The sequence below is a fragment of the Lissotriton helveticus genome, chromosome 7 (genome assembly GCF_964261635.1).
Source record: "Lissotriton helveticus chromosome 7, aLisHel1.1, whole genome shotgun sequence".
Taxonomy (NCBI): domain Eukaryota; kingdom Metazoa; phylum Chordata; class Amphibia; order Caudata; family Salamandridae; genus Lissotriton; species Lissotriton helveticus.
In genome coordinates, this window is record NC_136068.1 from 1,561,815,837 (window position 1) to 1,561,838,236 (window position 22,400).

The 22,400-nt window shown below is 46.3% G+C and overlaps 1 protein-coding gene across 1 annotated transcript in view; it reads right to left on the bottom strand.

The window, feature by feature from the left end:
• Nucleotides 1-22,400, bottom strand: part of MBOAT7 (membrane bound acylglycerophosphatidylinositol O-acyltransferase MBOAT7) — a 131,987-nt gene that overhangs the window by 89,926 nt on the left and 19,661 nt on the right. Inside the window, exon 3 of the mRNA XM_078655056.1 lies at nt 9,879-10,008. Within this exon, the coding sequence (XP_078511182.1) occupies nt 9,879-10,008 (130 nt within the window). The remainder of the gene's footprint in view (nt 1-9,878; nt 10,009-22,400) is intronic.

The following is a 22,400-nucleotide window of genomic DNA, read 5'->3' on the forward strand; positions in this document are numbered from 1 at the left end:
AATGAGGCCTTGTTGCAGGGAGCTGTTGAGGATTTTGGTCCAGAGAGGGAGGAGCAAGGGGATGAAGTCTTTTACCGCATTAGCAGGTAGAGGGTCTGTGAGGTGATTAGAGGGCTTCAAGGTGCAGAGCAGTTTGCGGATTGCTTCTTCCGAGTAGGTATCGAAGTACAGCCAAGATGCCTTGTTTTTAGGTTGAGTGTAAGACATTCTGGTGTTGTTGGGGAATCGACTTACATCCAAGATGAGGTCATTTCTTATGTTGTCAGTCTTTAGCTTAAAGAAAGCAGAGAAGGCTTCACAGTGTGGGGTGTCGCTTGTTGTGCTGTTTGATTGTAGGGGTTGAGTCTTTGTTTGGGTCTTGATTAGTTCGAACAGCTTTCTTGGCCTGTTTTTTGCTTGATCCAACTGACAGCTGAAAAAGTCCGCCTTTGTGCGCTTTATTTTCCTGAAGTAGGCGTTTCTTTTGTTCTTAAGCCTTTTGAGGTGCAGTGCTGAAGGGTCCGATCTCCAGGTGCGCTCTGCCATTCGCATAGTACGCCTGTCGTCATTGAGTCTATCATCATACCAGGGGTTAGAAGTTTTGGTGGAGACTCTCTTCAGTTGAAGTGGGGCGACTTCATTGACTACTGTGTTAATAGAGTCAAGGTAGTGGTCCATCAGTGTTTGAACATGCGAGGCACCTGAAGGGGGAAGGAGGAGATTGCCGATGTGGGGAGGCAGGGTAGAGGGGTTAAGGTTCTTCATGTCCCTTTTCCAAGTTTTGGATTTGGTTGGTTGAGCTGGGATAGGTTTCACTTTTTCATTGATAAAGAAGGTGATAATGTGGTGGTCAGACCAGTCGCAGGGTTCGATCGCCTCCAGTTGTGTTGAGTTCTCTTTGGCAATGATGAGATCGAGTATCGAGCCTTTGTCATGTGTTGGTCTATCGCATATTTGGGTAAGGTCAAGCGCATTAAGGAAAGTTTTGAGACTATTCACCACTGTGTCTTTCTGATCGTTCCAGTGAAGATTGAAGTCACCCAGGTAGACTTGGGTTGTCTGCCGACCGGCATTGGAAGTGATCATGTCCATGAGTTGTTGGGTGAATATGAGGTTGTCACCAGGCGGGTGATAGAAGAGATGTAAAGCACAAGCTTGTTTGCCCTCGCTGGTGATGTCGAGGCAGAGGAGTTCACTGGAGGGGAAGGCGGGAGGGGTGATTTTAGTAACGGAGAGGTTGCTCCTAAACATGCAAGCAATTCCCCCGCCCGTCTTGCCAGGGGACCTGTCCAGCCTAATGATGTTATAATTGGGGGGGACTAGTATGTCCATAATCGGGGTAGAGGCTTCAGTAAGCCACGTTTCCGTTAGAATGGCTAGGTCCAGATCCCTAGCTAAGACGAGCTCAGCGATGTCGGAGGAGTGTCTCTGGGCCGATCTGCAATTGAGTAGGATGCATTTGAGTTTGGGAGAGAGAAGGGAGGTCGAGCCTTCTAGTGTGAGGGGCACTTTTCTGAGGTTGTTATGGACGGAGCCTCTATTATTGAGTGTTGGGAGCCTCAGAGGGTTTGTAAGAATTGTGGGTATGGGGATGTGTACGTTGGATATGTGTTTTTCCGGACCTGGGCCATAAGAGTGCAGTAGAGAGCATAATTCACGGTCCGACAATGGGTTGAGGGCACGCCGGGGGCGGTGGGCGTTAGTGCGAACGGGGATAGTCGGCCAGCGCGGGTGTCGTTGGAGGCGAGGGTATGTAGGGAGGGTGCGTCGTTTGTAGGGTAGAGGGATGGTGGGAGGTAGACTGAGCTGGGAGGAGAGAAGCTCTTTGATTGCGTGGACATCTTTTTGATTTGTAGCATGTCCTCTTTGACTTGCCGGAGGGTGGATAGCGTCTGGTCAGGGGGTATATTGGGGATGGGGTTAGTGATGGGAGCTATTGGAGAATCGTTGAGTAGTGAGTTGGAGAGCAGGCAGGGTATCGAGGGGGTGGATATGCTAGCGTTGTCGGAGTGTTCTGCAGTGCTAAAGAGTGGGATGGCATTCAACGTGGGGGCCTTTTTGTGGGCGAGGGGTGTGGGTGAAGTAGGAGAAATGGGCGGTAGGTGGGAGGCATAGGTAGTGCCGTCAGTGGGAGACGGTGTCGGTGGGTAAAAGAGTGAGTGAAGGCTGGAGACAGTGGGGGAGATAGGAGGGTAGTGGGGCTGAGAATAGGAGGTGGGAGAGAGGGGGATGCTAAGGTAGAGGAGACGGTATGTTCTGTATCTTTTGTTGGGAGAGTGAGAGTGTCTTTGGCAGGAGTGGGGAGGGAGCTGGGGAGGGAGAGGTGTCCGCCGTGGGGGGGATGGGAGTGGGGGGTGGATAAACTCCAAATGGTGGTGTGTTCAGATGGCGGCGTGTGGGTGAGTGTCATTGTGTCAGGTGTAAGAGGCTCGTGGGTGGGAGTGGGGAGGGAGTTGGGGAGGGAGAGGGGTCTGCCGTGGGGGGGAAGGGAGGAGGGGGTGGATACGGCCCGGGCGATGGTGTGTTCAGATGGTGGCGTGTTGTGAGTGGGAGTTGTTAAGTCAAGTGGGAGAGGTATGGAGGGGGTGTGAGAGGGGGTACGAGGGGTCATGTTAGAGGGGCGGCTAGTATATGATGTGGAGACGTTTGTAACTGCTCTTGGGGAGTGCGGGGCGTTAACCGCAGGTGGGTCGTTTACTGGGGTGCTAGGGGTATAGGTGTTGTAGGTGGGGGCTGCGACGTCAGGGGTGGTAGTGCTGGTGGAGTTGTGGGTGGGGGTCCGCAGCTTGGAGAGGTGTTCTTTGAACTTGGGGAACATGTTGTCTAGCCGTTCCAGGTTCTTATCCGTGGATTGAATTAGGACAATCCCGTTATTGTAGATAGTAATGGTAGTCCTGCCAGGGAAGAGGCGGGAAGGTGTGGTAGAGAGAGTTAGGCCATGAGTTGTTTTCCTGGTGGTGGAGACGGTGAGTAGGGATAGGAACACTTTTCTCCATTGGGCTCTGCGTGGGGTGTGGAAGATGATGTCAGTATTCAGGGCTCCATTGCCCGGAGAGAAGTAGGTGTCGGCAAAGGGTGTTTCAGGGTGCGATCTCAAGAAGTTATGTTTAAAACGTTTAGTGGCTTTTTTGGTGAGTGTGGGAGGGTAGATAATTCTAAAAGTGTGCGTGCCGTTGGGCTCCATTATAGAAAGGCTGTGATGTTAGGTATAGGAGAGTGGACGACAATAAAACTGTCAGCCGCTAATTCCAGTGTAAAGGAGTGATACTTGAGGGTGACCAATATGTAAGAGGTAGAAGTCAGTGCAATCCAGGGACAGCAGTGCCTAAGGTGCAGCTTACACAATGTGTCCCGTATGCGAGGTAGCAGTCAGCTTACTCCATGTACATAATATGTGAGGTAGAACCGGTTAGGTGGAGTCACATTTACACATCAGGATGTCCGAGGTAATAGTGGTGTAGTCGGGGTGTAGAAGGTGGCTGGGTGCAGCTTACATGACTAGCAGCATCGTGAGGTATCTTACATCGAAGAACCCACACATAAATGAGGTAGCGAACAGTGAGTGATAGGGATAAGGGAGATATAGGTGCAGCTTACCGCATATATAGTATGAGAATAGCGCTAGATTATTAATGAATTACTGAGTCCGATAAATGTGCAAGCAATTTACAGCAATAGCAAATACGACAGTAGAATATGAGAATATGAGGTAGCAATCAGTGCACTGTCAGCGAGTAATAGTGAAGATGGGTGTATATTGCCCAAGATGTAGGGTACCAGTGGTAGTATAGTACTGCACTAGAAGGCGGATCCTTATGCACATCAGGAGCTCTAGGTTACATAAAATGTAAAAATGTAAAATACAATAGTAATAAATGCCGCAGCAAAAGACAAACATTTAAAAACACAAAATAAAATCCGCAGTAAAATACAGACACTAAGGGACACATAGGTTTAGATATAGGGCTAAGTGAGGCTACATAGAGTGGTACATAGGTTACATAAAATGTAAAAATGTAAAATACAGTAGTAATAAGTGCCGCAGTGAAAGACAGACACTTAAAAACACAAAATCAAAGCCGCAGTAAAATACAGACACTTAGGAGCACATAGGTTTAAATATAGGGCTAAGTGAGGACCTTGGTACCGATAGTGAGTAATAGTCGGCAGGACTAGACCATGATGGCCGTCAGAGAGAGCAAGAATAGTGTTTAAAGATGGCCACCAAGTAGGGAGGATGTAGTCATTAGTCCTCTTTTAGTTGTTGCTGTTTAGGTAGCCGGGCAGAGCAGTTTCACATTCCGTTCCGGCTGTCTCAGGGTCCTGCATACCAAGGGAGTCTTATCTCTAGATTGTTATCTGAAGAAGGGTTGCTGAGGGGCCTCGTGTGTTCAGGCGGGGGTAGAGTGTTCAGTTCAGTTTAGTTTATGGCCCCGGCCATTTTGAAGACAGTAAGTTTTATTTTATATAAGATGTATCAATAAGAGGGGCGGCACACGTAACTTATCCAACAAAAGTATTGGGGCACAAACAATACCTTAGTCAACCTTCACTTAGGCGTGTTCTCTGCCCGTCCAGCCGCCGGGGCAAATACGTCCTTAATTGCCAGCGTTTGCGAAACACCAGCAGTGGAGCCCAGATCGACAGGCTCACCGGCCGTCACTGCTCCAGAGTATTGCATCCACGCAGCCCTTCCCAAAGATAAGCGTGAGCGTGCACAGGTTCCGGCAGTTCAGGGCAGACCTTAAGGGCATATTCTTCCTCCATGCCTGGCTCGCCCTTAGACGCTTGATGACCGGTGTGTTAGGGGGTGTGTGAGGGAGAGCCGTGTCAGATCCCTACATCCTCACCCCCACTCCTAGGACGAGGGCGGTTGCAGACAGAGGACGAGCTCCCCTTCCCCTTGCCGGGACACGCCGCTCACAACCCGCGGGGATCCGTCAGGTGAGCCCAGCCTCTCGCCCGCTCTCCGCCAGTCCGCCCGTCCTGCAGCTCCCCGACCAGGTGTCGATGCAGAGAGGCGCCGGGGACAGACCAGCCGAGCTGGATTTTGGCAAGCAGATGCTCAAACGCAGACAGTGTTACTCTTGCCGTACTCAACAAACCAATCAAGCACAGCAATCAATTTAGAGTTATTTCAAAGAAATGTTGAACACTGTACATAAATCATCTCCTTTAAGCCCCTCAATGCCTGCAGGGGTGGAAGCGTGGCGGAGACACTCTTCTCGGGTCTGCCAGGACCCTGGTGTGCCCTCGGGTCCGTTTCAGCCACGGGCGTCCCTCTCGTGAGCAGCTCAGCGTTCGGCAGGCGGTGCGGGACCCCAGCGATGCCGCCACAGCCTCCTCAGCTCCGGCGGAGATGGACCTGGTCACGGCGATCTCAGCGGTGGAGTCCTCACCGGTCCGTGCGGTCACGGGAGCCAAGCGACGCCTCCACGGGAACCCGGACTCCAGCTGCTCCGATGTCCAGCGTCGAGCAGCAGCCCTCTCCACAGCTCGCTACACCATCCAGGGCTCCGCTGCGGTTTCTGGTGAGTATTTTTCAATCCAGTTACTTGCAGTAAAGCCTGTTACTTGCATTAGATCCAGTTACTTGTTTTAGCCCTGCGCAGATGGGTGCTGTCCGGGATAAATCCATAAAGGGATCCCAGGCACTAGGAGCTCCGGACTGGAGCTCTTACCAGGCGGCCATCTTGGCTGTCATTGGCAGTTTACATTTTTAGCTTATATGTCCTTCGTTCTGCTAATTAAAAAATAAATACAGTGTAAAGGTGCTGCCTCATAAAAGCACCGGCCTTTTATTTCTTGCAAGTTATGTACTAGGACAGCGGCTGTAGCCGAGTGTATGTGGGTACACATACATTGAATTGGTATTGTGGCTCCACTAAAGGCGATATTTTTGGATCATGTGCATTTTTTACTAAGTACTGCTATTCCCTTAAAGTAAGAAGCACACAAAAAACCTTTTTATTTAAGAAACAAAACAACAAATGTAGAGTTACATGCATGTTTGTAGTAAAATACATATACAATGTAAAGCTGCTGTCTATTTACAACACCAGCACTTCTTTTCTTAAAAGGAAAGCTGAAGCTACGTGTTTGCAACTAAACTCAAATTGTTTGGGGGAAAAACGCAGACTGAAAGTCTACTGGAGTGTGACTTTATGTGTAAATCCCTACACTTGAGAAAGGAAACCAGGCAGGCTAATTAAGGGTGAAGTAGCTGAGCGAGAAAGATTGTAATCTTTCGTCTACAGCATCTGTGGCATGCAAATGAAGGACAGCAGGACGCTGAGGTTGTTAAAGTAACAAAAGGCACCACTAAAGTATGCAATGCAATAGGTCTTGCATTTACGCCTTTGAGCTATTGGCATTTTAAATGACAATGCCTTTTATTCATGTTTTGATTTTAAAAACATAAATAAAAAGCCTTGTCATTTAACAATGCCAATAGCTCAAAGTGCAACACCGTGAAAAGTGGCACGTGTAATTTAAAAGACTGGCCATTCAATTAAGAAATCTAAAAACGGAGATGGGAGTAAATTACAGCATAATACCCGATCTGATGTAAGCTCACTGTTAAAGCACGAGGGCGCACAATCTAAGAGAAAAAGAGGAAAGGAAGCATCACTCTTCCATCCCGATATTCAGCAAGGTATGGTATATACATTACAAAAGTGAAACAGTAACTCAACGCTCCTCTGCGGTCCCGTTATATTCAGGCTGGCAGCCCCGTGCATGAATCTAAAATGTTATCATTGAAACAAAAGGGCGCGTTACCTATTTGTCATCAGAAACATGATGGCACTATTGAAAAGTTTAAACAAATGCACAGCCTAACGTGCGCTATATATGGGCTTACCGCGAGGAAGGTGCTGCCAGTCACTGAATAAATCGTAGGAACAGAAGCCGGTCCCGAAACTCTGCTTATGAGGGCGTGCGTGTGACACGCAAATGCTTGCAGCTGCTAAGTGCTGGCGAGGAACCGCGTCACGGCGGGCCGATTCTCATGGCCCGGGACAATAGACTAAGTTAAATGATCTGGGAACCACTCAAGTTTCAAAGTTCAAAGATGCACCTAGAGGCACTGTGTGTAGAGTAAGACAATTGTCAGTGTATGTAAAGTCGGGTGAAGAGTCCCAACTGAGTTGAATTCACCATACCATTTAAAATAATATACAGTATGTGACAATTCTATTACGGGGGAAATGGAATGTATAGTTTAATGGGTCTCACTCCTATGAACTCCGTAAGCGTCCAAAAAATAGAGCAGTCAGGAACGAGCATCAGTGAGCTCAAAAAGGAAACGCTCGTAACTGGACTAATTACCATAGGGAGTACAGAGTCATAATAACAATTCAACTAAACCATGCCTGCACGCACCGCACATTAGCATTGAAAAAGTTTATATCGTATTATGTGATTACCGAATCCAACTATGCATTCGTGACATATAAAGTACATAGTCATAATAAACGGCGCCACAGACTGGAATAGAACAAGTTTACATCATATCATATGTGGCTAACAGATACAAATATGCATTCATTAGGACATTGTGAAGGCCGTGTCTATAGGTCATATATTAGTCCATTCGTTGTGAACCTGCAGTGGGACAAAAACATTACAAACAAGCACTGGGGGAAGAGAGCAGGGGAAGGCACGGCCTGCGGCCGTGAATAAGTGATGGCGGGGGCGGGGCAGCGGAAGCCTTTGATGTGGCAAATGCTGCTGGCTGGGGGAAGCTCGTGCACGAGGAGCTTGTCACGTGACTCGCTTCTCGTGAACTGTTGAGAATCCTCATCATAAAAAAGTGGATCGATCGGAAAAGGTCTCTCTACGAGACCTAAAAAGGTGTTTATTCCCTATTGACCTTACTGGAATCACCCAGTTAAACGTCTATCTTTACCCGCTGTTTTGAGGCAAGAGGTTCATAAGTACGTCTTTGTTGATCTTCTTTGCAGGCATTTGAGTGGGAAGCAGTTGTGAAGCAGTTACATTGTAGTGTATAGACAGTGAGGAGTTCATGCACTTCAGTGGAGATGCATTGTTTCAATATACATTTCCTAACCTCAGCATTAGGAAACCATTCTCATTGCTTACAGACTGGTACTCATGCATGTGAGCCAGTAGCACAGGGTGGACAATTTCCACAATCAAGGCACAGGATACACTGCACACGTGAAGACACACTGCGCACATGGAGACATCAAAAGACGACTGCTGTGGAGCAGGGAACTAGTAGCCGTATATCGTATTCATTCTAAATCCCCCTTCTCCAAACTAGTCCCGCTTAAAAGATATAACTCATACTGTATTTGAGTCTTAAACTGTTTGCCACCTTGTGGAATAAGCCTCAACTACGAGAGACTGCACATTTTGCAAGGCAAGTTTAGAAAATGAACAACTATGGTATCCAAAAGTAATGAAACAGTTGCTAAGACATGGATCTCGTGCTCACTGTGTCACAGGACTCAGACTGAGATTGCTCGTGTTCCTGTTCAGAGAGGATCTGGCCAGGAAGTTTTGGAAGAAAGACCAAGACAGATTTGTATCTAGCTCGTCTCCGTCTGACATGGAACACTGGGTGAAAAACAAGGGAGCCTACTGTACCAGGCAGCAGTACCAGGCAGCAGTACCTTGGGCTATTACTAGTTCCACTGCCAACTCAAGCTCAAGAAACTTATTTTTTATGTGCAGAGCAGACCACCATATCAATGGCAAAAAACGTGACTATACTTTTGTTTAGTGCATGGCTGATCATAGAGATGGCAGTGCTTCAACATATACATTTTCATATTCACGTTTCCTAGTATAACGATTTGTTCTTATTTCCTACGAGCTAAATAAATAGGCCTTAGCTGGCTATCATGTTATTAGTCATTAATACAGCTCTGAGGGAATCACCTTTATTTTCTGGAAGAAGCAAGTAACAGAAGCCTAAAATTTATATGCATTACCTGTCACTGGTACATATATAATACCTTCATTTTGTACACCGTAACAGCTTTTTAGCTGCTTGTCGAGAAGGTGTTTGCCTGAAGGAGGTATAGCCCATTCGGCGGCTCTGCCTGCATAAAATTAACTAAGAGTCATCCCAAAGTAACCATGAGAGATCATGTTGATATTAACATTGGTCAACTGTTTGCCACAGTATGGTTGGGTAGAGGCGCACTGGCTGTTATCAATACTGATTAAATGTTTATAAATCATAGGGCTAGCAGTGGTGGGTTCAGTCTCTGTCCCTGGGACACCTAACCTAATTATGGCCAACCTAACGTGGAAGAGAAACACACTTGTCCATCTGCATCCTGGCCCAAAGATATATGAAAACATGTGTGGCCGTGCAAAAAAAAGAAAAGGGGGTGGGGGGGGTTTGCTTTCTCTACGAGTATCAATAATTGATTTGAACATGGCAAAAAGTGTGATGATTCAGTGCATTTCCATGTATATAATACAGCCTATATTGAATTGCAAATGAACTACTTCCTAGTAGGCTTAATAGTCTCAAAGCAATGGTCGAAGGGGGTCAGATCCAAATAAGGCACTGGCTGAATGGGGCTCAGCAAGAGTCCACACTGTTTATTGGAAACAATAAGTCTTGCAAAAAGAAAAAGAAAAAAATAGTTTTTTCCCCAATGAGTAAAAGACACTATTGCTGCTTCCACAGCTCCAAGGGTCCATACAACGTTGCGCCCTGTAACATGAATCATTCCCAAAGCCCTTAAACAGAACAGTTAGGATGGATCTGTCAAATGTTCATGTACTTTAATAAAAAAGTGTTTTAAAAAGTAGACTCAAGACAACTTTGGCAGTTTAGGAGCTTTGGAAAAATATGCTCCTATTAAACTCGCATCAAATTGGGGATGAGCGATAGGAGGAAGCATGCATGGCCTTACCTTGGGGTGGCCCTCAGGATCACCCACGTCCCGAGAATGGAGACAACAGAGTGAAGGATATGGATATGGCAGGTTAGTAGCATTAGGAGGACACCAAGGGCACCCCCGCCAACCTGCTTCACCCAGGGGCCTGCACAAAAAAAAGTGAAGACACATTAATAAGAAAGCAGGATTGTGTGCACGTGGCCTAAATATAGCAGGGAAAGGTGTAATCATGGACAAAGAAAGAAACACAGAAGCAAGACCAAGAGCTAAAAAAAAAATGCAGAAATCAAAAAGTATAAAACACAACATCGAACAGAGTTCAGGAACACGTGAATAAACCATAGACATAAATATATAAAATGGAGTATAGGGATTGTACATGTGTATGGCAAAGGGCAGGCTCTAGAACCCTGGAAAGGAACGCAAGTATAATGCAGAAGACAAGATGAATACATCAGAAGTATAAATCAGGATTAAAGTAAAAGTCGCACACAAAAGAACAGAGACCTGAGACGTGCACAATGCAGTGATTTAGATGCACACTCAAGACCTATACACAGAATAGGAACAGAGATAATGCATAAAAGCAACAAGTGTATAGCAGACGTCGAACTGATGACATGTGTACTATTCTGCTAGCAGTAGGCATTCACTGGACTGGACTGCATCAACGGAGAAGGACTGATTATAGGACATAGCCACCATGCTCAAAACCCACGTACATCAACAAAAAAAAGGTTACATCTTTAGTACCTGCAACAGCATCATTTGCCGTCTACTCTGCAAAAAAGGACACACTACCTAATGAGTTCTACGCCCATTCATCAATAAGACCAGGAAGATTGAATTAGAATTGCAACTAGCCTAACCCGTCCAGTCTCCTCCTGGTGAGGTACCTGGTCAGCTCCCCTCCTACTGGATATACTACAAAAAATAAGGCTACTTGGTCCTTCTTCAAAATCCATGACGAAATTGACATACTCACAATAATGACTCAAACAAAATCCTCTACCATTTTAATGATCCTCTGCCTGCTAAACTTGTCAAAGAGATTAGATCTTCCATACTCCTTATATGGACAAAGATTATGAAAGCATCTCTCTCGGGGCATAGTCCCCAATAGCCTAAAGATAGGAGAGGTACCCCTGTTTAAAAAAAAGAACTATGCTGACCAGTCTGACCCCCGAAAATTTTCGCCCAATCTCCAACATCCAGATGCTAGCAAAATTTCTGGAGAAATCTTTACATTTGCAGCTCTGCCAACCACATTGAACAATTCCAACGTCTAGATCAGTAACAATCTGGTTTCAGAACTGGTCATAGCACTGAAACGGCTCAGACTCATACTGTCGAGGGTGTCCTGAGCGAACTTGATCAGAATGATTCCAGTCTACTTATACTTCTTTATCTCTCATTGTGTTTGATACCGTCAAACATGACAGAACGATTAACCTCTTAGTAAATAGGATGGGGTTATCTGATCCAGTTTTAAACTGGTTTGCTTCATTCCTTCAAAAAAGAACTGAGAGAACCTGAATAAACCATACCTTAGCAGACATTACCCAGACAGAAATTAGAGTACCCCAAGTGACCACACACTCACCCACACTATTCAAATTGTTAATGGAACCTCGTACGGACATTTTAAAGAACTCAAACAGTCATTACCACATCTATGCTGATAATACACATTTGCATCTGAAAATATCCTCACCTGAACATATCAAAACACTCAAATTGCACTTTGTTGAAAACCCAACAATGGCTGACCCACGATCAATTCATGTTCAACACCCTTAAAACTGAATTCCTTTTGATCGCCCCCCACAATCTCTTGGCCCCCATAGAAGATTGGATCAACCACCTCTCTACTGCTCCCCCCACATTGCCTCTACTCTATGTCTAGGCATTACTCTAGACAAACATCTTAATATGCAAGATCACATTAGTGCAACCATCAGAAGAGCCAACCACCAAATTACCATTCTAAGGAAATTCAGACCCGCCCTGCCTGCCCCCCCATGGATTTTCAATTAGCAGTACAATATGTGGTAATCTCCCAATTAGACTGCAAGAGTGCCACTCTTGCTGACCTTCCCAAAGTAAAGTTGGCCTTGTTAAAGGCCAAACTAAACTCAGCTGACAGACTCATAACAGTTTTCAGGAGAATAGATCACATTATTCCAGACTTAAAGCATCTAAATTGGCTACCGTATGAAGCTAGAATCTAATTAAATATTGCATGCATGATGCACAAAGCCTCCACCAGAATACTTCTGTGTACTTGGCCAAAAAACTTGAGTTGTCCGGGAGCAGTTGCACCGTAAGAAGCACTGAATTCCTTTTATTGGAACCACAGAGGGTAAAAAAAAAAAAAAAAAAGAAAGAAACATGAAAACCTACAACTGCTCCTTCTCCAGTCTAGCCCCCAGAATTCAGAACACGTTAACTCCTGAAATAAGGACAAACCCCTCAACTACCTACTTCAAAAAAGTAGCAATAAAGCTCTTGACACATAATTTCTTCTCTAGGAGCTCGGATCCTTCTTCAGCTCAGCTAGCATTGTATGGACTCCTGAGGATCTTTGAGTTGATATACTTAATAATATACTGTAAATATGTAACTCCATGATTATTCCTTCTCCGATTGTCGTTTGTTTTTCTCTTTTCCCTTTTGTAGGACTGGATTGCTATATGACCAGCGCTCGGATACCGGGACTGGTCATGTATGCGCTATATAAAACTCCATAAATAAACAAATAAAAAAAGAATGCATGTAGTTTAAAAAGTATTTTGAACCCAGGACATATGCACATGTATAAGAATAAGTAGACACAACTTAGAAGTGGGAAAGAAAACTGAATATGTCCACAATGCAGAGAGCAACCAGTATTCACCCAGCCCAGAACCCATGCAGAAGGTAGACAGCAGCATGTAAACACATCACTGATGTCCAGAGACAGGACGTAAGGTGCCTTAACAGAGTTTCTAACATGTTACATAGGCTATAGGTTACTAGACAGAGAGAAAGGTGCACATTCTTTTCATGCAACTAGAGCATAAGCGGTTTGTACTGAATGTAAGTCAACTAGTCCATAAAATGTGATGCCAAGACTCGAACCCAGATCAAGTGCACTACAAAGGGAGAAAGCTCAGCATACCCAGCTTACAACTTTGACCAGTGGCGGCTCGCCGAAGGAGTGCTGCAGGACAGTGGGGTGGGGCTGAGGCGGGGCAGGGTTGGGGGGTAGTGGACTCGGACAAACAAAGGACAGAACTCACAGTAAGGCTTACTCTGGGTCCTGTCCGTCATATGTTGGAGTCCGCTAACCTCCCACCCTGCCCCTCCCCGCACCCCCCCACAGCACTCCCTCGGTGAGCCACCACAGACTGACACCGTAGTTGAATTTAGAGGGTGTGTTAGCCTTTCGGTTCTTCAGTGTGCAAAGCCCTTATTGCTAGAGGTACAGGCCTTAAAACCCAGTTAATATGTTACAAAAGATGCATGTATACAAGACCACATGCTTCCCATCTACACTGAGCTTGTTCTAAACTGGTCAGAGACCAATTGGTTTAAAAGCTAATCACATGATTTCCTATTCAACCAGTACCTGAGGAAGGATGCGGCTATCACATAGAGCAGGCAAGTGTACAATACTGCTGATCTACCAGAGGCAATACCTGCCGATAAATTTAGTCTGATCCTTCTATGTTAGGACGTGTACTTAGTCATTCTTTAATGCATGGCCCCTTACTGTCAAGTTCTAAGATATTTAAGCTATATCTGCACTATCAAAGAAAGATGAAAACCCCAACCCCAAACAAAACCTTTTTGCAATCCCATATAGTCCCAAATAGTTGATGTTTGACATTTTCTAAAATAAAAGATCTGAATATTGTATAACAAAGACATTTTACTGTAGTAATAGTTGCTGTCCTACCTATGAGGTCCCATTTACAGTTGTACAGATACAAACAGACTATTACTAACCATTTCTAAAAGAAGCCGAGACCAGACCACATAAGGCTTCTGTTGAAATCTTACAAGATTGGGATATACCCAGGACAGCCTTGAAAAGGCCCTGGGCTTAATAGCATTGGCAAAACACAGGTAAGATATTTTTTTTGCTCTTACAAAACTGTTTAACAATGAATGTAAACTGAACTATGTGCACAGAATAACAAATTCCAGCCAAATAAAATATCTAATTTCATACTGCATGTGGTTCCTTTATTTGTTTGAAAAAATGTCTATAGAGTCATTTGGGCTCTATACGATTACAAGAAGGATTTGAATGGGTGCTAAGGGTCTCACACTTCTTCCAACTCTACAAAAACTTTAATAAAGGTTATCCACCTCAACTACGGTACTCACACAACAAGTGAAAATTTTGTCTGTTTTCCTTGATCTTCAACCCTTTATTTCCCAAAAAATATATATGTATCAAATTTACTGGAAACCATTGGGCCAATACATAAATAAAGTATTATGATGGGGAGTGTATGGTCCGAACAAGGACTCTACATGGAAAATACCTGTAGAGATTGAAGCTGCCTTACAACAGTCATGCTAAAAAGATCACAACAAAATCCCTTCCCTCCTAAAGCAGAACATCTAGTTCTGCATTAATAGGCCCTTAATGAGGATTGTGCTGTTCCACATTTAAACCCAACTATGATGTCATATTCCCAGCAACACTGCATTGTCTTGGGAAACCATTGCTCTGTAACTTTGTGCCCTGGAGCCTGACTAGGAGTTTGGAAGGCGGCAGCTGGCGGGGCTTATGATCCGGGGGTGAGACACGCACCCTCCCTGCACCTTCACTGCTACAAACGCTCGCACCTGTGAGCAGTCAGTTCGGGTTCGGTGAGAGACTACAACGCCCAGAGGTCAGTGGGCCACGGCTACACTCGCCCAGACCAGGTGCTTCAAATAATCTGCGGACCCGCGCATCGCGGGACGCGCGCGGGACAAGCCGGGCGAAGCCAGGGCAAAGGGCAGGCCCTCAGAGGCTAGAGGAGGCTGGGCAACTGACTTTGGACTTGTATCCAAGGAACTATATACCCAAGGGAGACTTTTATTGTTGTGAACAGGATAAAGTGCATTTGGAGCCTATTTTCTTATCCCAAAATCGGACTATGTCTAAACCCAAAACTGACAAGACTGCTTCCGGGTTGGGCACTATGGACAATTATTTGGTAAAAAAGGTGAATCAAATTAATAGCGAACGTAGGGCCTCGCTAGGACGAGGGAGTCATCTGGTGCTAGACGATGATATGCCGTCCCCAGTTGTAGATTAAGCTGTAGCTGATATCCCTGATGTGGGCAATAGGGCTGTCATAGCGGCTGAAGCGCCGGTCCATGCTGAGTTCCAGGAATATTCACTCGATATACCTATTGAGGCATTGGAACAACCATTACCTACCCCTAGACCAGTGAGATCCTGCAGAAAGTCACAGACTAAACGCGCGGGGGAAGTATGGTAAAAAAGAAAAAAAACAACAAAAAAAAAGAGTAGAAATGGCGAAATCGGTCCCAAATAGCCATGCTAGTGGAACTGATCTACATTAAGGTAAAAACGTAGTTGCCGTAAATATAAATCCGGAGCAATTTGCCTTATTGATTAGCACCTTTGAAGCAAAAATGGAGGCAAAGATAGAAGAGTTAATGAAACCCCTAACATCTAAATTGGATACGGTGGCCCTAGAAGTTAACAGACTAGGTGGACTGTTAGCAACACAGCTGGCCTCGGTCTCAGCCTTAAGATCCAAGGCTGTGGACAAGGGCCATAATGGAGATGGGCAGGGTACTGGCAGAATGAACTCAAAGCAAACTGGCCAGCAAATAACTGTAACCTGCCCAACTTGATCTTGCACCGCCAATCAGTCAGAATAAACAGGCTACAGTAGCTTTAGAAGGTAACCCACATATTAGACAAGTAAAGAAAAGTCGCTACATCAACCTTCCTCCTGACTGTGCACCTTATGTGGCTGTCCTAACAAATGTCCCGCCCATTGAATGTCAATCTGCTCAGCCTTATGAGGAATCCCATGAATCATTAAAAAACAAAACGGTTTCATGGTTGAATAACAAGTGTGGTTTTCCAATCACATACTCTGACCAAATTTTGTCAACTAGAAGCGTGAACGGGATCGGCCCGTCCAGGAAAACATCTAGTGGGAATTGTATTATTGTCAACTTTAAACATCCCCAACACGTGGCAACAGTTTTATTAAGAGCAGCCTCCTTAGTTTACAATGTGAACAGTGTATGTGTACGCCCACTTGGTTACTTTTATACCCATTTAATTAAAGCCCATCCTAATCCAAGGGAACCTAGACCATTTATTCCAATTCAGCCTCCTGTTCATGAAGCAGCATATCTGTATAATGTTGATAGCCATTGTATGAATGGGTTCAATGTCGTAACGCAGAATAGATTTGATTCACTCTCAGGCCTGGTGGTGTGCGATTGACGCGAGGAATCTGAGGGACAGGAAACAGAGACATTGGCTGAAGTGGGTCATACGGAAATCACACTCGTAAAACTGAGTGGTTATGTTATGTTAAAAATGTTTATAACGCGCACGTTCACCAATTGGTTTCATGGCGCTCAGGACAGGACAGCGGGGGGAGGGCACAGGAGTGAGCGGTTAGTCATAGGCAAGGCGAAAGAGGTGGGTTTTCAGAAGTTTGCGGAAGGAGGTGTAGTCCGGGGCAAGGCGGATGGGGAGAGGAAAAGAGTTCCAAGTGGAAGGGGCAAGAAAAGAGAAACTGGAGCCGCCATGTTTCTTGCGTTTGAACCTGGGGGTGGTGAGGATGTTTAGGGCAGATGACCTTAAGAGTCGCGACGGAACGTGAGGGTGGAGACTGAGGGAAATGAAAGCAGGAACTAGAGTAGACAAAGTCTTGGAGACAGTGCAGCCCATTTTAAAAATGCAACGGTATGCTACCGGGAGCCAGTGGAGTCTTTCCAACAAAGGTGTAACGTGTTGGTATTTCGGCTGCTGGAAGACTAGTCTGGCAGCCTGGTTTTACACCAGTTGGAGCCGATGAAGGTGGTATGCGGGGATCCCCACGTATAGACAGTTGGCATAATCGATACGTGAGGTAACCAGGGCCATAATAACTAGAATGAGAGCCTCCGGGGAAAGATATCTTCGGATTTTCCCAATTCTTCGAAGATGGTAAAAACAGGCCGAGGTAACCGCGTTGATTTGGGGCCTCATTGAGAGGTCGCGGGAGATGATAACACCAAGACTTTTCACAGTGTTAACAGGACGAGGGGAGGGGCCGAGGGCCGAAGGCCAAAAGTTGGAACTCCAGGAATTCGAAGATCCCTCGATCAATACCAGCTCGGTCTTGCTAGGATTAAGTTTCAACTGGCTGAGATTCATCCACTCGTAGATGGTGAGCATTATGGTTTGGAAGTTGGAACAAGAGGAGGGAGAGGAATCGATGGGGAAAATGAGTTGGAGATCATCTGCATAGTTGAAAACAGTAACGGGGGAGTGACGAAGAGAGACAAGGAGAGGCTGCATATATAAGTTGAATAAGAGGGGGGACAGGGCAGAGCCCTGAGGGACACCACAGGAAAGTGAAACAGAGGGGGCAGAGAAGGAGGACAGGTGGACTGATTGAGAGCGATGTTGGAGAAAGGATCCGATCCAGGACAGGGCAAGGCCCTGGACGCCAGCATTTCTGACACGGTCGATCAGGATGTCGTGATCGACCGTGTCGAAAGCGGCCGAGAGATCTAGCAATACCAGGGCCTGGTTCAAGTTCTTATCCGCCCCCTGTCTAAGAGCGTCCATCACTGCCACTACCACTGCCTCCGTAGAATGGGCAGGTCTGAAGCCTGCCTGCTGGTCATCAAGAAAATGAGATTTCTCGATGAATGCGCTAAGGCAGCGGGTGACGCAGGTCTCCAGTACCTTGCCCAAGTAGGGAAGAAGAGAAATGGGACGAAAGTTCCCCAAGACCGTGGGATCAGATCCAGGTTTTTTTAAGATGGGTACTACCACCGCTTTTTTAAAAGCATCGGGGACAGAGCCGGTGGCAAGGGAACGATTGAGCAGATCAAGGGGAGGACCTGGGCATGCCATGAAAGCATCTCTTAAGATTAGGGGAGGGCAGCAGTCATAGGGGGAGCCGGAACTGACTGTCTGAAGGAGGGAAAAAAATTCATCTAGGGAAATGGGAGGGAATTTGTGCAGGCTACACAAATTCGACGGAGGAAGAGTGCTGACGTGAGGGAGGGAGGGGGAGGGGATATTATTTTTAATGGTGCAGATCTTATCAATAAAAAAAGTGTTAAGGGAGTCACACAAAGCCTGCGAGGGTTGGGGCTGAGCCGTGACGCGGTCAGGGAGAGAGAGTTCAGCAACAATCGAGAAGATCTCCTTGGTTTTAGATGCAGAGCAGAGGATTTTATGAGAAAAGTAAACAGATTTAGCCAGGATAATTGATTTCTTATAGGATTTTAATAAGTCAGTAAATGTGGTTTTAAGTGCAGGATCATAATTTCGCCTCCAGCGGCGCTCAGCTTGTCTGAGGGATAGCTTATCTGCCTTAAGTTGGTCAGTAAACCAGCGCTGGGCATCGTGTGGGCGTTTGGTTTTGATGGTTTTCACCGGGCCAACCACATCGCTGGCTTGAGACAGCCATTGATCTACTATGGTGGTTTGAAAGTTTAAATCAGGATAATCATTAGGAAGAGTGGTAACTAAGGTAGAGTGGAAGAGGGAGATATCAGCACGTTTCCAATTGCGAGCCGAGAAATTGGAGGGTAGTGGAGGGCGAGGGGGTAGCAACAACTGCAACGAAAATGAGATAAAGAAATGGTCCGACCAAGTGCAAGGGTAGACCAGGGGGGGAGAAATATCCAGATTGATTGTCCAAAGTTGGTCCAGAATGTGGCCCTTATTATGGGTAGCAGTGAAAACATGTTGGGAGAAATTAAGACCAAGGAGTAAATTTGTGAATTCGGTTGAGAGGGCAGTTTCGTGAGGGTCAAGTGGCCAATAGTTAAAATCGCCTATGATCAGGATCCTGGCTGAGTTAATGGCCAACTGGGAAATAAGATCACCAAATAAGGAGGAAAAAGAGGGCATATTAGAAGGGGGACGATAAACTAAAACACAGGTAAAAGAAATTTTAGGAGACATAAATTTTAAAATTAATAGATCAGAATCTAATATGGGAATAGTAGTGAGGGAGGTGAAGAGTAGTTTAGAACGGATGATGGCTGCCACGCCACCACCCGGTCTACCAGAAGTCCTGTTCGATTGAAGTATGTAGAATCCTGTAGGGATGGAGGCCAGGATGTCTGGGGAGGAATCCTCATGGAGCCATGTTTCTGACAAAAGGAGGATGTCAATATTATCACTGTCAAGTAATTGAAATACTTCTAACTGGTGTTTAGGAAGTGAACGGGTATTGAGGTAGACAATCGACAGGGGACGGGCAGCTGCGGGGCTAGACCTGGTGACAGTGGGAACCGAGCTACAATGAGGGGGGGAAACAAGGATGGGAGCAGGGGGAATGTAGGAAGGGAGGGGAGACAAAATATCACAGGACAGGGCAATAGTAGCCACGTGAGGGTCGAGAGGGGCAGAATAGTGTAGAGAACGGAGAGCCTGAGAGGAGTAAACAGTGCGGTGGGCAGCATGCATGGCCCCGGGCCTCGATCGGCCGCGGACGGGCTTGACTTGTGCGCGACTTCGGCGCGAAGTCGGCGCTCCCGCTGCGCTCGTCCGCTGCGCTTACTCCAGGTCGCCATTTATGCTGTACGCCGTTAACCACTGGACCGCGAAGTCGGCGCTCCCGCTGCGCTCGTCCGCTGCGCTTACTCCAGGTCGCCATTTATGCTGTACGCCGTTAACCACTGGACCGCTCACCTGCACGGTGTAGAGGCAGGGCGGAAGTGGTGCAAAGCCAAACAGGAAGTGCCGCTCGTGAGAAAGACCCTCCGCTCAAACGGCACACAGCCGGGGCGGACCGGGGTCGAGAGCGAGGATGAAGAGGTAAGGCTAATTAGTTAGCAGCATGTAGTAAAACAGGCGTATTCAACAAAATAACATAACAGTTTTAAAAGCGCACTTAAATGCACAGAATGCGCAACACAGCTCGTAGTCAGCTAGGCTGCGAGTTTAAATAAAATGACAGCGGCGCTGGAACACGCCCGTAGCCTGCCCGCCACAGTAGTCTACCAGCACTGCCAAACAGGAAGCAAGATATAGAAATGCTTCAGCAACCACTGGACCGCTCACCTGCACGGTGTAGAGGCAGGGCGGAAGTGGTGTAAAGCCAAACAGGAAGTGCCGCTCGTGAGAAAGACCCTCCGCTCAAACGGCACACAGCCGGGGCGGACCGGGGTCGAGAGCGAGGATGAAGAGGTAAGGCTAATTAGTTAGCAGCATGTAGTAAGACAGGCGTATTCAACAAAATAACATAACAGTTTTAAAAGCGCACTTAAATGCACAGAATGCGCAACACAGCTCGTAGTCAGCTGGGTTGCGAGTTTAAATAAAATGACAGCGGCGCTGGAACACGCCCGTAGCCTGCCCGCCACAGTAGTCTACCAGCACTGCCAAACAGGAAGCAAGATATAGAAATGCTTCAGCAACCACTGGACCGCTCACCTGCACGGTGTAGAGGCAGGGCGGAAGTGGTGCAAAGCCAAACAGGAAGTGCCGCTCGTGAGAAAGACCCTCCGCTCAAACGGCACACAGCCGGGGCGGACCGGGGTCAAGAGCGAGGATGAAGAGGTAAGGCTAATTAGTTAGCAGCATGTAGTAAAACAGGCGTATTCAACAAAATAACATAACAGTTTTAAAAGCGCACTTAAATGCACAGAATGCGCAACACAGCTCGTAGTCAGCTGGGTTGCGAGTTTAAATAAAATGACAGCGGTGCTGGAACACGCCCGTAGCCTGCCCGCCACAGTAGTCAGTAATTTCCTGGAACATTGCTGGACTGGGTGCTATGATGGAGGATTGCAATTGGACTAGGTATATCAAGCAGTTTCAGATCATTTGTTTGCAGGAGACTTGGTCAGTTGAATGTGACTATTTTCTTGAAGGGTACAAGGCATTTTATGTCCCTGCAATAGCAACAACTAGGGGAAGACCAAAGGGGGGAATGGTTACGTTCATTTCTGTTGCATTATCTTGTAAAATTCGTAGAGTCCTAACAAGCAACTCTGGTATTTTTGGTTTAATTTTAACAGGAGAAAACTGTATGGCTGGTATGGTCAATTTTTATAATGCTGTCAACTCATGCCCAGTTATTAGTCAGATATCAGCACTGAATGATTTCATTAGTAATTCAATGAGGGATTGCATCCATAATCTTATGATCATGGGTGATTTTAATGTTCACCCTTGTGGTGATCCCCTTCTGAAAAGTATCTCGGATTTGCATTGTTCACGTTCCGAGGGTATGCATTTGGAACACACGACAGAGGGGGAACTTTTTAACGACCTACTGAATGATTTGGATCTATCGCTGACTATGGCACTGACGGATCCTACGAAGTGTTTTGAGATCCCGACTTTCAAGGGGCATGGTAGGGGAACTTTTATTGATTATGTATTACTAACATCCTCAATGCAGTCCTTTGTGGACTCTTTCGCTATCGAAGACAGTGAATTCAGTGACCACAACCCGCTCACTGCTCATCTGAGGGGTCCCTGAATAGTTAATGAAGGCCCAAATCCTATTTCCGGTAGGGTGTGCACAACTGATGGGAGACGTCGTCTTAGATGGTCTAAGATCACCCCAGATTTGGTGTATAAAGATAATAAAGCCATTTGCCCAGATGAAATCATGGTTTGCATGCAAGAAGGGACACAGCCGAGGAAGGTTCTTAAAGCCTTCAAAAGTCTATCAGACAAGGTGACACGCGTGTTGTCGGTCCCAGCAAAGAACCTAGAGACTGTGGGACCAAAGTGGTTCAACCGAGATTGCTCTAAAGCAGCTAGAAATCTAAGGTTGGCACTAGCAGCCAAACCTAGAATTAAGGCGACAGTTCAATTGTGCCGTAAAGATTACAAATCTACCATTGCTAAACACAAGGAATTCCTAAGAGAGGAGGCTTGGAGAGATATTCTTGATCCTACTACTTTGCGGTGTAGCTCCAGATTCTGGGCGGTAATGAAGAAACCTTTCCTGGTCCAGGTACCGAGTGACGGTCTGGAATGCTACATATCAAAGGAGGAGTGGGAAGTACACTTTAAGCAATTATATTGCGGCTTGATGGATGGCATGCCCAACCCTGCCCCTTGCAACAATGGACAAATGATTAGTTTTGATAGAGGGGAGGTCATTGAGGGTATTGAGGGACTAACAGCTGGGAAAGCGCCCGGTCCCGATGGGATCCCTCCAGACCTATTCAAGTCTGAACCAAGTTTCTGGGCACCTATATTAGAGTCTGTTTTTAACGCTGCGGTGAAATATGGCTGTCCACAATCATGGGGTGTCTCTACGATTGTCCCGGTCTTTAAGAAGGGGAACAAAGGCAGCCCACATTGTTATA